This window comes from Puma concolor, chromosome E1, assembly GCF_028749965.1.
Source record: "Puma concolor isolate L17-30 chromosome E1, mPumCon1.1.hap2, whole genome shotgun sequence".
Taxonomy (NCBI): domain Eukaryota; kingdom Metazoa; phylum Chordata; class Mammalia; order Carnivora; family Felidae; genus Puma; species Puma concolor.
In genome coordinates, this window is record NC_141680.1 from 45,960,495 (window position 1) to 45,973,732 (window position 13,238).

The 13,238-nt window shown below is 37.2% G+C and overlaps 1 protein-coding gene across 18 annotated transcripts in view; it reads right to left on the bottom strand.

Annotated features, from left to right (window-relative positions):
* LOC147574441 (pleckstrin homology domain-containing family M member 1-like) overlaps nucleotides 1–13,238 on the bottom strand; it is a 192,630-nt gene that overhangs the window by 119,838 nt on the left and 59,554 nt on the right. For 5 of the 18 annotated variants that reach the window (XM_086685506.1, XM_086685504.1, XM_086685503.1 and 2 more), the window contains 3 exons: nucleotides 11,078–11,198; nucleotides 4,929–5,015; nucleotides 2,815–2,983 (listed from right to left, as the gene is read on the bottom strand). In XM_086685506.1, coding sequence (XP_086541632.1) covers nucleotides 11,164–11,198 — 35 coding nt within the window. In that variant the 3' untranslated portion in view covers nucleotides 2,815–2,983; nucleotides 4,929–5,015; nucleotides 11,078–11,163. Of the gene's footprint in view, nucleotides 1–2,814; nucleotides 2,984–4,928; nucleotides 5,016–10,011; nucleotides 10,064–11,077; nucleotides 11,199–13,238 lie in introns of those variants that run through there. The other 13 variants (XM_086685516.1, XM_086685517.1, XM_086685520.1 and 10 more) reach the window with 6 other exon arrangements.

Here is a 13,238-nt window from a genome sequence, read left to right on the forward strand (position 1 = left end):
CCCAAGAGCAGTGTGAGACACCATATCAATGACTAAAACACAGAGAATGTCATTTGAGTTTATGAGTATCCAGTTAACAAAGTCAAAATTAAACCAGTTTTCTATATGTGTGATATGTATGACTTTTATGTTCTCTGTAAGTATCATGTTTAGTAGTTGAGTCTTTCCAGTTTTGAATACAAGAATGCAGATTCTTTAGACACATTCACTTCTAAGTAACCTCCCCTTACTAACACAAATAAATTTGAGATATTATAGGCCAAACTGCACCATTGCGATTGCGTGGTTTTCATGTTTAGAATTTTCTTGTTATTCATGCTTGTCTTAGAATAAAAGTGGACTAGAATAATAATCTAAAAAGTGTGTTCAAAAATATTTGTTTAAGTAAATATTAGCAATTATGATGGGGCCTGACACATAGTTAAGTGCAACTGTTATAGTTCTTCCCATGTTTTCCCACAAACTTTTGTATTATATCTAGAATGTAATATTTGAAGTCTATATGATATATGAGATCCATAATATATGGGATCTATAATATACTGCGATTTTATCTTCTCTTATAGTTGATGAGAAAATTCCTCTAGAAACACTGATGGAAAACATCACAGATTTTACAGGTGACTGAAAAGTTACTATAAAATTAGGATTCCAATTATCTACATTAAATTTTGGTTTTTGCTAATATTTCCTGGTACTTCATCACTGACTTGTAAATTCTGACATTTCTCTATATTTATTAATGAAATATTTGCTTCTAGTGTTACATGTATTGATATAAAATTATCTGATTTTGCAATGAAATTACCATACTATTTCTTGCTTTCAAATTCTACAATCTCTGTTGTTTATGCCAATAATGTAATTCACTTCACCAGTGTTTAATAACCACAGTATAGAATGGCACAGCAAATTAGAGAGTGAAGCCTAAAATTGATGGAAGTAATGAATTTATTGTATTTATCATATAATTCTTATTTTTTAAATTAAAATACTTTTTCAAAGAAAAATTCATATAAGCATCTATTTTTCTAACTAATAGATCAAATTTCATTCTGAAAGTAGTCTGTCCTGATTTTAGAAGACTCTCTTGTTCACATTAAGAAAATAAATTTGACCTATCATCTACATTGATTCTGTAGTTGAAAATGTTTGTTTGTTTTTATTACTGTAGTTTTCAGTCTGAAAACAAGGAGATGGTATTAATTATCCTAAAATAACTTTTTTCATTAGAAATAATTACTATTATCTGGAGGTGCCTGGGTGGCTCAGTCGGTTAATCGTCCGACTTCGGCTCAGGTCATGATCTCGCAGCTTGTGAGTTCAAGCCCTGCATCAGGCTCTGTGCTGACAGCTCAGGGCCTGGAGCCTGCTTCAGATTCTGTGTCTCCCTCTCTCTGCCCCTCGCCCACTCGCTCTCTCTCTCAAAAATAAGTGATAAAACATTTAAAAACTTAAAAAAAAAAAGAAATTATTACTGCTATCTGAAATGAAGATGTATACCAAATTTCTTATTTTCAAAGGTGAGAAGACTGAATCTAGTGAGCTAAAAAATGTTCTGGGAAATCTCGGAATTGAGCTCACAGATGAGGAACTAGAGAAGCTGCTGAAAATACTGCCAATTGATGGTGAGTCATACAAGTGTCTGTGGGAGCTTCCAAGGAAATTAGATTTTTGCAGATCTGCATGAAAATTTTCACTTCTTCTCAAACATGATGGAACATTTTAAAAAAACTAAAATGTAAGCTACATCTTAAAACAGTAAGTGTCGTTTAGAGTTTATTTTAGAAGCCAAGCAACTCCTCAGATGTAAGTTGCCATCAGAGCCAACAAATGTCTACTGTCTCCCTTCAGGGCTTATACCATAAGAAGGAAAAAGAGAGAGATAAGCGAGCAATGGAAGAAATTAAAAATAAAAGTCAGAATTAAAAAGAAAGCAAAGAGATATTTGTACAGTACAGTAGGCCCACTCAAGGGGACCAGCTTATCATATTGAAAAAGCCTTCTCTTCCTTAATTTCACTGTTATATAAAGATGAAAATTTTAGGTGAAACATTTTTTAAAAATTTTTTAATGTTTATTTATTTTTGAGAGACAGAGAGTGATAGAGCACGAGCAGGGGAGGGGCAGAGAGAGAGAGGGAGACACAGAATCCGAAGCAGGCTCCAGACTCTGAGTTGTCAGCACAGAGCCTGACGCGAGGCTCAAACTCACAAACTGCGAGATCACCACCTGAGCCGAAGTCAGACGCTTAGCCACCTGAGTCATCCAGGCACCCCATAAGTGAAATATTTATAATGGTACTACCGAATTATCATCCACATATTGTACAAGTAACCCAATATAGCATACAATTAAGTGAATTCTAATGTATTCACCACATTCATCACAACAATCAATTTTAGAACATTTTTATTATCCCAGAAAGATATTCCATACCTATTAACAGTCACCTCCCAATTTCTCCATCTCCCTCAGCCCTGGGCAACCACTAATCTATTTTCTGTCTCCATCAGTTTCCCTATTCTGGATATTCCACATAAATAGAATCATATAATACGTGGTCCGTAGTGACTAGTTTCACTTAACATAATGTTTTCCAGGTTTATCTCTGTCCTGTTATGTATTAATACAGTTGACGCTTGAACAACACGGGTTAAGAGCACTGACTCCCTGTGTAGTCGAAAATCTGTGTATAACTTTTGACTCTCCAAAAACTTAACTACTAATTGCTTACTGATGACCAGAAGCCTAACTGGTAACGTAAAGTCAATTAACGTACATTTTGTTGTTATATGTATTATATACCCTATTCTTTACAATAGGTAAGCCAGAGAAAATAAGATGCTAATAAGAAAATCATAAGGTGGGGCACCTGGGTGGCTCAGTCAGTTAAGCGTCTGACTTGAGCTCAGGTCATGATCTCACGGTTTGTGGGTTCGAGCCCTGCATCAGGATCTGTGCTGACAGCTCTCTCTCAAAACTAAATCAACATTAAAAAAATAATTTAAGAAAATCATAAGGAAGAGAAAATACATTTACAGTGCTATACTATAAAAAAAAAAAACAAAACCCACGTATAAATGGACCTGCACAGTTCAAACCTCTGTTTTTCTAAAGTCAACTGTACTTTGTTTCTTTTCGCTGCTGAATAATAGGCTATTCTATGGATATAACACATTTTATTTATCCATTCGTTGGTTGATGCGCATTTGGATTGTTTCCACATTTTAGCTATTATGAATAATTCTCCTATGAACGTTCATGTACAAGTTTTTACATGGATATATATTTTCATTTGTCTTGGGTATATACCTAAGAGAGAAATTGTTGGGTCATATGGTAATTCTGTGTTTCACCTTTTGAGGAAGTGCAGGCTGTTTTCCAAAGAGGCTGCATTACTTTCCATTTCCACCAGCGGTGTATCAGAGTCCCAGTTCCTCCGCATCCTGGTCAACACTTGTTACTTCTGTCCTTTGATAATATCCTAGTGGGTATGAGGTGGTATCTTATTCTGGTTTCGACTTGCATTACCCTGATTGCTAATGATGTTAAGCATCTTTTCATGTGAATATTGGCTAAACGTATACCTCCTTTGGAGAAAAATCCACTCATAACCCTCATCCGTTTTTAAATTTGGTTATCTTCTTCTTATTGAATCGTAGAAGTTCTTTATACATTCTAGATACAAGTCCCTTATATTTTCTAGATAGAAGTTCCTTATCAGATACATGATTGCAAAAGTTTTCTCCTGTCCTGTGAATTATCTTTTTACTTTCTTGACAGTGTTCCTTGATGCACAAAAGATTTTTAACTTTGATGATGTCCAGGGTATAACTTTTTCTTTTGTTGCTTGTGTTTGGGTGTCATATATTACAAAAATGTCTAATCTAAGGTTAAGAAAATTTACAGTCATGTTTTCTTTCAACATTTTTATAGTTTTAACACTTACAATTAGGTCTTTGATCCATTTTGAGTTACTTTTTGTATAAAATGTGAGCTAGGGATCCAAAAGAATATTCTCTTTGCATGTGACTGTCCAGTTGTCCCAGCACCATTTATTAAAAAGACTGTTCTTTCTTCATTGAATGTGCAAGTACCTTTGTCAAAAATCAGCTGACCAAACATTGGAAGGTTTATTTCTGGATTGTAAATTCTATTCCATTAATGTATATATCTAGTTTTATGCCAGTACCTCCCTGTCTTGATTACTGTCACTTTGTAGTTTTTAAACTCAAAAGTGTGAGTCCCCTACTTCTTTTTCCTTTTTAAGATTACTTTTGCTTTTTGGAGCCTGAGCTTTATCATATGAATATTAGGACCAGCTCATCAGTTTCTGCAAACAAACCAGCTGGAATTTTTTATAAGAATGTATTGACTCCGTGGATCAGTTTAGGGAATATTGTTACATTCACAGTATTAAGTCTTCCAATCCATAAACATAGGATGTCTTTTCATTTATTTAGGTCTTCTTTAATTTCTTTCTATAGTGGTTTAGAGTCTCCAGAGTATAAGTTTTGTACTTCTTTTGTTAAAATTATTCTTAGGCATTTTATGCTTTTCATGCTCTTGTAAATGAAATTGCTTTCTTAAGTTTTCTTTTCATTTGCTTGTTGCAACTCTATAGCAATACAGTTGATTTTTGTATGTTGATACAAGACTGCATTTTCTGCTTCTGAAATTATTCAGTTCATGCTATTTTTGTGAAACTCGTATTCATTCTACCATTACATGAATTATGACTTTTCTTACAGCCAATGGAAAGTTATATCGTAATAGACTACTGAAGGCTATGAAGTCTCTCAAAAGTAAGTAAAAAACGAAATTATAAGGCATGTTATCTAGGTCTCCAGGTACACCATCCAAGCATGAATCTTGGCCCTATATAAGCTTTTATTTATAATTCTCCCAGCGTAACTACATCTTACCTGCTGTTAATATACACTTTCTCTTGGCAGGAAGTCCACTGTCTTCTTAGATTTTTTTCAACTTTTTCTCAAGAAGAAAAACCAACCCTGGCAAAAACAAACAAAAAACCCTGGTTGTTATTGAAAAGCAATGGTCAGCTACAATAATCACTAATAAGTCAAGCCAGTAAACAAAAAAGAACCCTACTTTTTATGCAGAGTAATTAAGTTAGTGGTCTGCAGTTCTGTTTGTTCCAGCACCTTAACCTTGTCTTACTTTGTAGGCTTGTCCACAAGAATAGACTAAAGGAAATGCGGTTCTGACTCCATTGACTTTCTATTTGAGTCTTTAAGTGGAAAAGCCTATTTGGGATTTCAGCCTTGTCAAAGTGTAATAATAACAGAGGCATGAAATATATTTTATCTTTTGTTTCTTTTGTTTTAATAATATGTGGTCATTGAAGTTAATAATAGTTTTCCTAAAAAACATTTTTAAATTTTACTATTATACAACTTTTTTTTTTCAAGTGTTGCTTTACTGTCTCTTTCCTAAGATGGGAAGATTAAAAAGAATTACCTCCATACTAGTTTGGGAAATATGGGAATGGGGCTCACAGACGAGGAATTTGCTGGATTGTCAGGAGACCTACAAGTTGATGGTGAGTACCAAAGGTAGCATTCAGGATCTATTTATCTTGATCTTCGATTTAAAGGGGTATCAATTAAAATTATGTTGTGAGACAAATTTAGCTGGACTTTATTATACTCTAAAAACAAAGTGTATCTTTTTCTGAGCTCATGTCATTGATTACATGTCTCTTTTGGACTTCTGTAGCAAACGGGAATGTTGATCTGCATGACGTGATGGAAGGAATGAAAGCTATTACAGGTGAGCACAAAGTCACTATAAACCTAAATTCCCATTGGAACACTGACTATATTTTACCATTAACCTTAAATGCCATGTTGATTCTGTTACTGTACTCCGTATTATAAATATTTGCCCAGAGTTGGGCTTTGTGGTATTCGTGTTTTGGTAATAAAATTTTAGCTTCAAGTCTTGGTAAGAAGACCCTTACTCTCTTAAAAAAATAATCTAAAAATAACTTTTTTAGAGTCACTAAATTTCCCTCACGAGCCTTTCTCTTTCTGATTAAGGGAAAGTTGACATCAAAAACCTGGAAACCGTTCTAGGTGACATGGGAATCAAGCTCACAGACCAGGAACTTGAAGATCTGAAAGAAAACCTGCCAGTCAGTGGTGAGCACGTGAGATACCATTGGATTTTGAGCTTTAGGTGTTATGTACCGTTAGCAATGAAAGGAATGGAACGAGGGAACTTTTTACGCAGAAGAGGTCCAGATTGTAGATGGGACAAGAACACTGACAAAGAAGTTGAGAATGTAGTATTTGGACACAGGTGGCATGGCCACTAGAAGAGTCTGCGAAGTTCTGAGGACAACAAAGTTTGCCTTTCCAAAATGGCCGCTTTTGAATCTCATCTTTTTGTTATCAAATTCAAGAGTTGATATTTTATGAAATAGAAAGTCAAATTTACATTTTTTAAATAAGTATATTTTTAATATTTTAAATCTTTTCTTCTGTTCTATATTCAAGCATATTCTTTGAATCAGCTTGAATTGCTGAATGGCTATTTAAAGTGCATAACAAAATGCCCAGTAACAAAATGCTGTTATAATCTGAAGGGGAGGAGAGCGTTCTTATGCTATTTTATATCATTTTATGAGCTTCAAGTTATGTGTTTTTTCTGTTACAGTTGATAATACAGTTGCTCTGAAAACTTTGAAGGATGAAGTGAAAGCTTTTACAGGCAAGAATTTGTTATAAATGATTTGCAACAAATTGTGGTTTACACTAAAAATTTTAATAGCATTTTCTCAAAATTCTACTACTGCTTTACAGATTCACATACTTTCAGTATTCATTTTGATAAATATGTGCATCTACTGATCAACATCTTAATCTAACATTATCTGGGTTTATAAGTAAAACAAAAGGACTATTTCTTCATTGTAAGTCATATATTCTTTGATGCTTTTTTTCAGTAAAAGTGCCTGGCTCTTATTTATACACCCAAACCTAGATGATCACAGCAAAAGCAGGGTGGAGCTGTAGAAATAAAAGTCCATTACCAACAGCTAATTACATAGTTTTAACAAAGTAAAGTAAAATATGTCACACTTTGTTAATTGTGTCTTGTATCATACTAACCGTCTCTTGACCTTATTTCTGGATAATTATATGACCAGATTTGCTTCTGTACTATGTGATATCATTCCCAGTGTTAGGGATACATCCCATTTGCTAATATCGAGGGACAAATTCTATTTTTTATTTAGCATTTGACTCTTTTTATTAGAAAATCTTTCACTCCATCTTTCCTTTTCATTCTGGTATCAGAGTAAGGACTAGAGCAGCAAAAGTAAATGTTTAGATCATGTTAAATAATCAGATTGTCCGTTAATAGTTTAACCTGTAACTATTCTGTCTTTTCAAAGGAGAAAAGGTTGATTCCAGGGACCTACAAAATACTCTAAAAGACATGGGGATTGAGCTTACAGACAAGGAGGCCAAGCAACTGAGGAAAACACTGCTCCTTGATGGTAAGTGAATGCCACATAAATGCCACCATGCCTTCCAGGGAACCTGACTTTATGGGTCAGTGCGAGCCATTCTTAATCTTTTAGTAGTACAGTTTTGTCTTAAAATGCCATAAATTAATAGAGAAAGGCACTTCTGACTTGAAAAGAAATTCTTTCATTACCTCGTGGAACACAATCTGAAATTCATCACTACATTGCCATATAGTAATCTGAGTGACTAATACTATCCTCTCAGATTGGTATTAGTTTTGCAATAAGAGCAAGGAAACATAATGAAGGAGAAAGAGGACATCAGTAGAATAAAAAGGAAGAAATATTTTAATGTATTTTTTAGAATGGCACCATGGGAGAGTTTAATAAATGTCTGTAATTCCAAAGAATGGGTAAGTTTGTCACTGTGGAAAACATCTATCTATCTCTATCTATCTATCTATCTATCTATCTATCTATCTATCTAGAGCACATGAGCAGGGCAGGGGTAGAGAGAGAGAGAGAGCGAGAGAATCTCAAGCAGGCTCCACACTCAGCACAGAGCCTGACATGGGGTTCAGTCTCATGACAGAGATCATGACCTGAGCCCAAATCAAGAGTCAGATCCTTACCGACTGAGCCAGTCAGGCACCACAAACATTTATATTTTTAAATGTCCACGTCGTATAACTATAAAATAAATGCATTTTTAAAGCAAATCATTGAAATGTATCTTTCTACAATCATATAATTTGTAATGTTTTGGTTTTCTGGAGATCTGAATTGTACTTTTTCTTACAGCCCACGGAAAGGTGTTTCAAAGCAGGTTGCTGAAGGATGTGAAGTATAATAAAAGTGAGTAAGAAGCACAAAGATGAGGCATATGAAATATCCTTAAGCATTAAATTTATATCACTAGGATATAACACCTTATTTTGCTTCTTGTACCACATCTATGTTTTTGCTGGTAGTAATCCTTACTTTATCTTAGATGAAAAGTTCTCTACTGCATTGTGGGTTTTTTTTTTTTTTAACATTTATTTTTGGGACAGAGAGAGACAGAGCATGAACGGGGGAGGGGCAGAGAGAGAGGGAGACACAGAATCGGAAAGAGGCTCCAGGCTCCGAGCCATCAGCCCAGAGCCTGACGCGGGGCTCGAACTCACGGACCGCGAGATCGTGACCTGGCTGAAGTCGGACGCTTAACCGACTGCGCCACCCAGGCGCCCCGCGGAATTCTTAATTTTTAAATAAAAGTCCCAAAATTTTAGAAATAAATTTTTAGAATGAACAGGGAAGAATGAGATCTCTTTGTTATTTTAGTAACTTAGCCATTTAAAACTACCAGTGTCTGAAGTATCATTTAAAGTTTTTGGAAGCAGGAGTGTTATCTGAATAATTCAACTTAATGGAACTCTTGTCTCTGTACATGGAAGGCACTAGGAGAGATGCTGGGTGAATGCAAAGATTAGTAAGAAAAGGTCCTTGCCCCAAAGAGCTTTTAATCCTGTAACGTAAATTTTTACGATGCAAGGGGAGGGAACAAAAAGGATCAACGATGGGTTCAGTGAATCGGCCGGGAAACATTTTTGTGCAACGACTTTTCATCCTTTGCGTTACTGTATTATTCACGAGCACCATTAAACGTCTCGGAATACTTGCGTCTCTATTCCTATTACCATTTTATAAACCATAAATAGCACACATTTGATTACTCATAAATACAAGCATCACAGTGCAAAAGAAAACCCCAAATCTCCAAGAACAATGCCTAACACATAAGAAATACACAGTGAAATTCTTCCAAATGTATTTATAAATGCTTTCTATACAGTTAACCTATGAACGTAATTCTTATTGGCTCAGAATATTCTTTTAAGATGTTACGTGTGTGGTTTTAACGTCACAACAAAAATCAAATGCCAGTAAGCTGAACATCTTGAACTGCTTATGCACGCTGCATTTGACCATGGGCTGTGCTCTGAGTAAGCTGCAACAGAAACAGAGGCTCCAGCCTGTGGCACGCAACACTAAGACAGGCACACCACGGAAGTGTGAGCTCTGGCCACCGTGGCTCAGGGGTCTCCACGGAGTAACGCCGTCCCCACACTGTTTCAGTGGCCTTCAGGAAGTCCAAAGAACTCACCTAAAAAATGCTCCACTTTTGTCCTTGCTTTATTCTACTGCAGGCAGTGTGCTGAAAAGGGCATACGCCGTCCCTGACACCCCAGCCCACAGTGCCGAAGCATCTTCTGTACAGAACGGTCTAGAGGTGCCATTCATAAGACAGACCAAAACCAAAACAGTAAGTAAACTGTGAGATTTCATGCCCAAACGTTGCCACGCTGGTGAGATTTTCACCTGGCAACAACCGTAGACAGAAACGAAATACAAAATGAGTTTGAAGTACTTAATTGCCATGTGTCTGTGGTTTGTAGCCCAGCTGACCTTTTTTAAAGAGCTTATGACACGTTCTTATCTAGAGCACCAGAATCTAAATTCAGATACTTACGTTATTGCACTCTCCAAGGAAATACAGTGCAAATCCATCAGCTTTTGTGGCTGCCAAAGTAATAAAAAAGGAAGAAACTAATCTCAATGGAAGAACAGACCACGTATGAATTCTTTAAGGTGAGACCTCAGAGAGGAATCTTGTGAAAGGGCTTGTTAACATAATTAACGGTCATGCAGCGAATCGAGCCAACCAATTTATGGCTTTATTCAATGACATAGAACATTTTCATTCATTATTTATCAGCTATTGCAAACTTTAAGACGTGACATCCTCACATGCACACAGCAGCCAGTGCACTACGCAATAATATGTTTGTGAAACTTTAAATGTTACAACTATTGTTAAATATGTTTCGTTTAAGAACGGGATTTAATTGTTAAAGTACTAAAAAATACCAGACACAATATTCATAATAATGAGTAATCAAGGCAAGCATCACCCAAAGAGGATGATGCACGTATCCATGCAGCCTCACGAAGAGAACACGGCTTAACTCTCCTAACACTGCTTCAGGGCCATGTGAAGGCAGTTCCCACGGCAGATAACCGATATTACTCCCGCAGGATCGCTTGCCTATAGACTCACGGTTCACTCCTTTTCACTCGTGCGGCCTTGGGTCAAATATTTGGCCTGCCTTTGCCACAGCTTCCCCATCAGAAAAGAGGTGATCAAAGTACGTAGATCTGCCATCTGCCCCAATAAATTTAAAATGCTTTGTGTTGCTTAAAAATTAAGGATTTCCTTCGTAAAGATGTGATTTAATTCAACAAAACTACACGTTCCAAAGAAACTAGGCTTTATTTAGAAAGCATAGTATATTCCATTTGCACATCTAGCAGATACTTTTTTGAGACTGGGTAAGTTAGGAAGTTTTAGGTTTGACTCATTCTGGTCGTTTCAGAATAGAGTATTTTCACTTCAAACTTAGCCCGAGAACAGAAGCAAATAAATAACTTGCATTTGCCTTGTAATAAGTATATTACTCTTTCCATTTTCTGCAACAGAATAAAAGACACTTTGGTTCAAAAGTTCTACCAGAAGGAATATAAAACATTTCTTACCTATTTTAATGATGCTGCTCAATTCATAAAGGAGTAACTGATTGTCTCCTCCTGTATCTAATCGCTGTTCGATGTAGCTGTTTAATTCATACACAACTCCCTGCATATTCGTATCTTGGTACTTTTAATAAAAAAAAAAAGAAAAAAGAAAGAAAGAAAAAGAAAGGGCATAATTAAATATAATAAGATAAAAATTCCTTAATTTATAAAACATTTTATTAATTATATAACTTTATGTGTGTGTGTGTATATATAATTTTATGCTTTTACACATTATGCTTTTAAAGAACATTTATTTAAATATAATCTACTAAAAAATTGATTGCAAATTAAATTGCTGTGACATAGAATTATTTACAGGGGTGCCTGGGTGGCTCAGTCAGTTAAGCCTCCGACTTCGGCTCAGGTCATGATCTCACAGCGTGTGAGTTCAAGCCTTGCATCGGTCTCTGTGCTGACAGCTCAGAGCCTGGAGCCTGTTTCAGATTCTGTCTCCCTCTCTCTCTGCCCCTCCCCTGCTCATGCTCTGTCTCTCTCTGTCTCTCAAAAATAAATAATAAATAAAAACTTAAAAAATTATCGGAGCGCCTGGGTGGCTCAGTCGGTTGAGTGTCGGACTTCAGCTCAGGTCACAACCTCACGGTTTGTTGAGTTCGAGCCCCACGTTGGGCTCTGTGCTGACAGTTCAGAGCCCGGAGCCTGCGTTGGATTCTGTGTCTCCTTCTCTCTCTGCCCCTCCCCCACTTGTGCTCTGTCTCTGTCTCTCAAAAATAAATGAAGGTAAAAAAAAAAGAATTATTTATAGGCGCCATGTATATTTCTATTAAAATATCAAGTGTTACAAATTACAACTTTATTTCTGAAGTTGTATATAGCTATTTGGTAAAAGTAGCATAAAAGTTTGCCAAAAGTGTGCTGCACTGGGTAAAACGAAGGTTATTATTCTCCAGCCACCTGCCACGATGGGGCCACTACCCTGGTCCGATCCAAACTCTACCCCCGGCTCAGGAGGGAGCAGCTCTCATGGCCACCCCATGGCAGGACCAGTTAGCTGCCCCCAGAAGCCCAAAGCTCTGGGCTGCAGGGACACCAGCAGTAGAGGGGTTTGGGGAAAAGGCGGACGCTAGATCTTAGCTACTCCAGCACAAGCTACCGCTGTGACTTCTCTCCAAGGACCCAAAGGCTGTCTTCTAACAAGCTTCCTCACCACTAAGCTTGCCGCCCTAAGCCTGTTCTCCAAACAACAACCATGGTAAGTTCTATAAGCAAAATAAAATTCTGTCACATCCTGGCTTAAAGTCCTTCCCACTGCACTTAGAATAGCAGACTCCCCACGGGGTGGCCTCTCACATTCTACAAAATGCGGTCACTGTCTGCCTATGACACCGTCTCAAGCCCCCTTTCTCTTTCTTAACCACACAGATACCTTTCGCTCCTAAAGGTCGATTACTCGCCATTCCTCTTCTTCCTTAAATGCCAGTGTAAGTGTCATTATCAGTGTCAGGTGTCCGATATCATGATTTGGCAACTCCATGCATCACCCAGGGCTCATCACAAGTGCACCCTTTAATCCCCATCACCTATTTCCCCCATGGTCCACCTCCCTCCGCTCTGGTAGCCATCAGTGTGTTCTCTATAGCGAAGAGTCCGTTTCTTGGTTTGTCCTTCTTCCTCTTTTTTAAGCCCCCCCTTTGTTTTCCATTTGTTTCGTTTCTTAAATTCCACATGAGTGAAATCATATGCTCCTTGTCTTTTGCTGACTGAGCTCAGCATGACGTTCTCTAGCTCCACCCACATCGTTGCAAAGCACTGTTCTCAGCGAATGGCTGGGGAATGAAGGGATGTGAATGAACAGACGAAAGAATGGATGAATCAGTCCCTCAGTCATTCTGCCCACAGGTACCGGTGATCCTGGCAATCTATCACACACCCTCCCCTGCACAGAAGAGATCCCAGGGCATTCACACAACAACGTGCACTCAACAGAGATGCTGGGTTCCACGGGCTAGTGCTGGCTTGGGAGTACGTTCCAAAAGTGGCCAATGCTTTTTCAAATACAACTGAAACACCAGACCTTCCTGGTATCTCTTCCAGTCTGAGCAACACTGGACTGCTAGAGTGGATTTCTTCTAGAAGAATCCCCGAGCTGCATTATCACAGA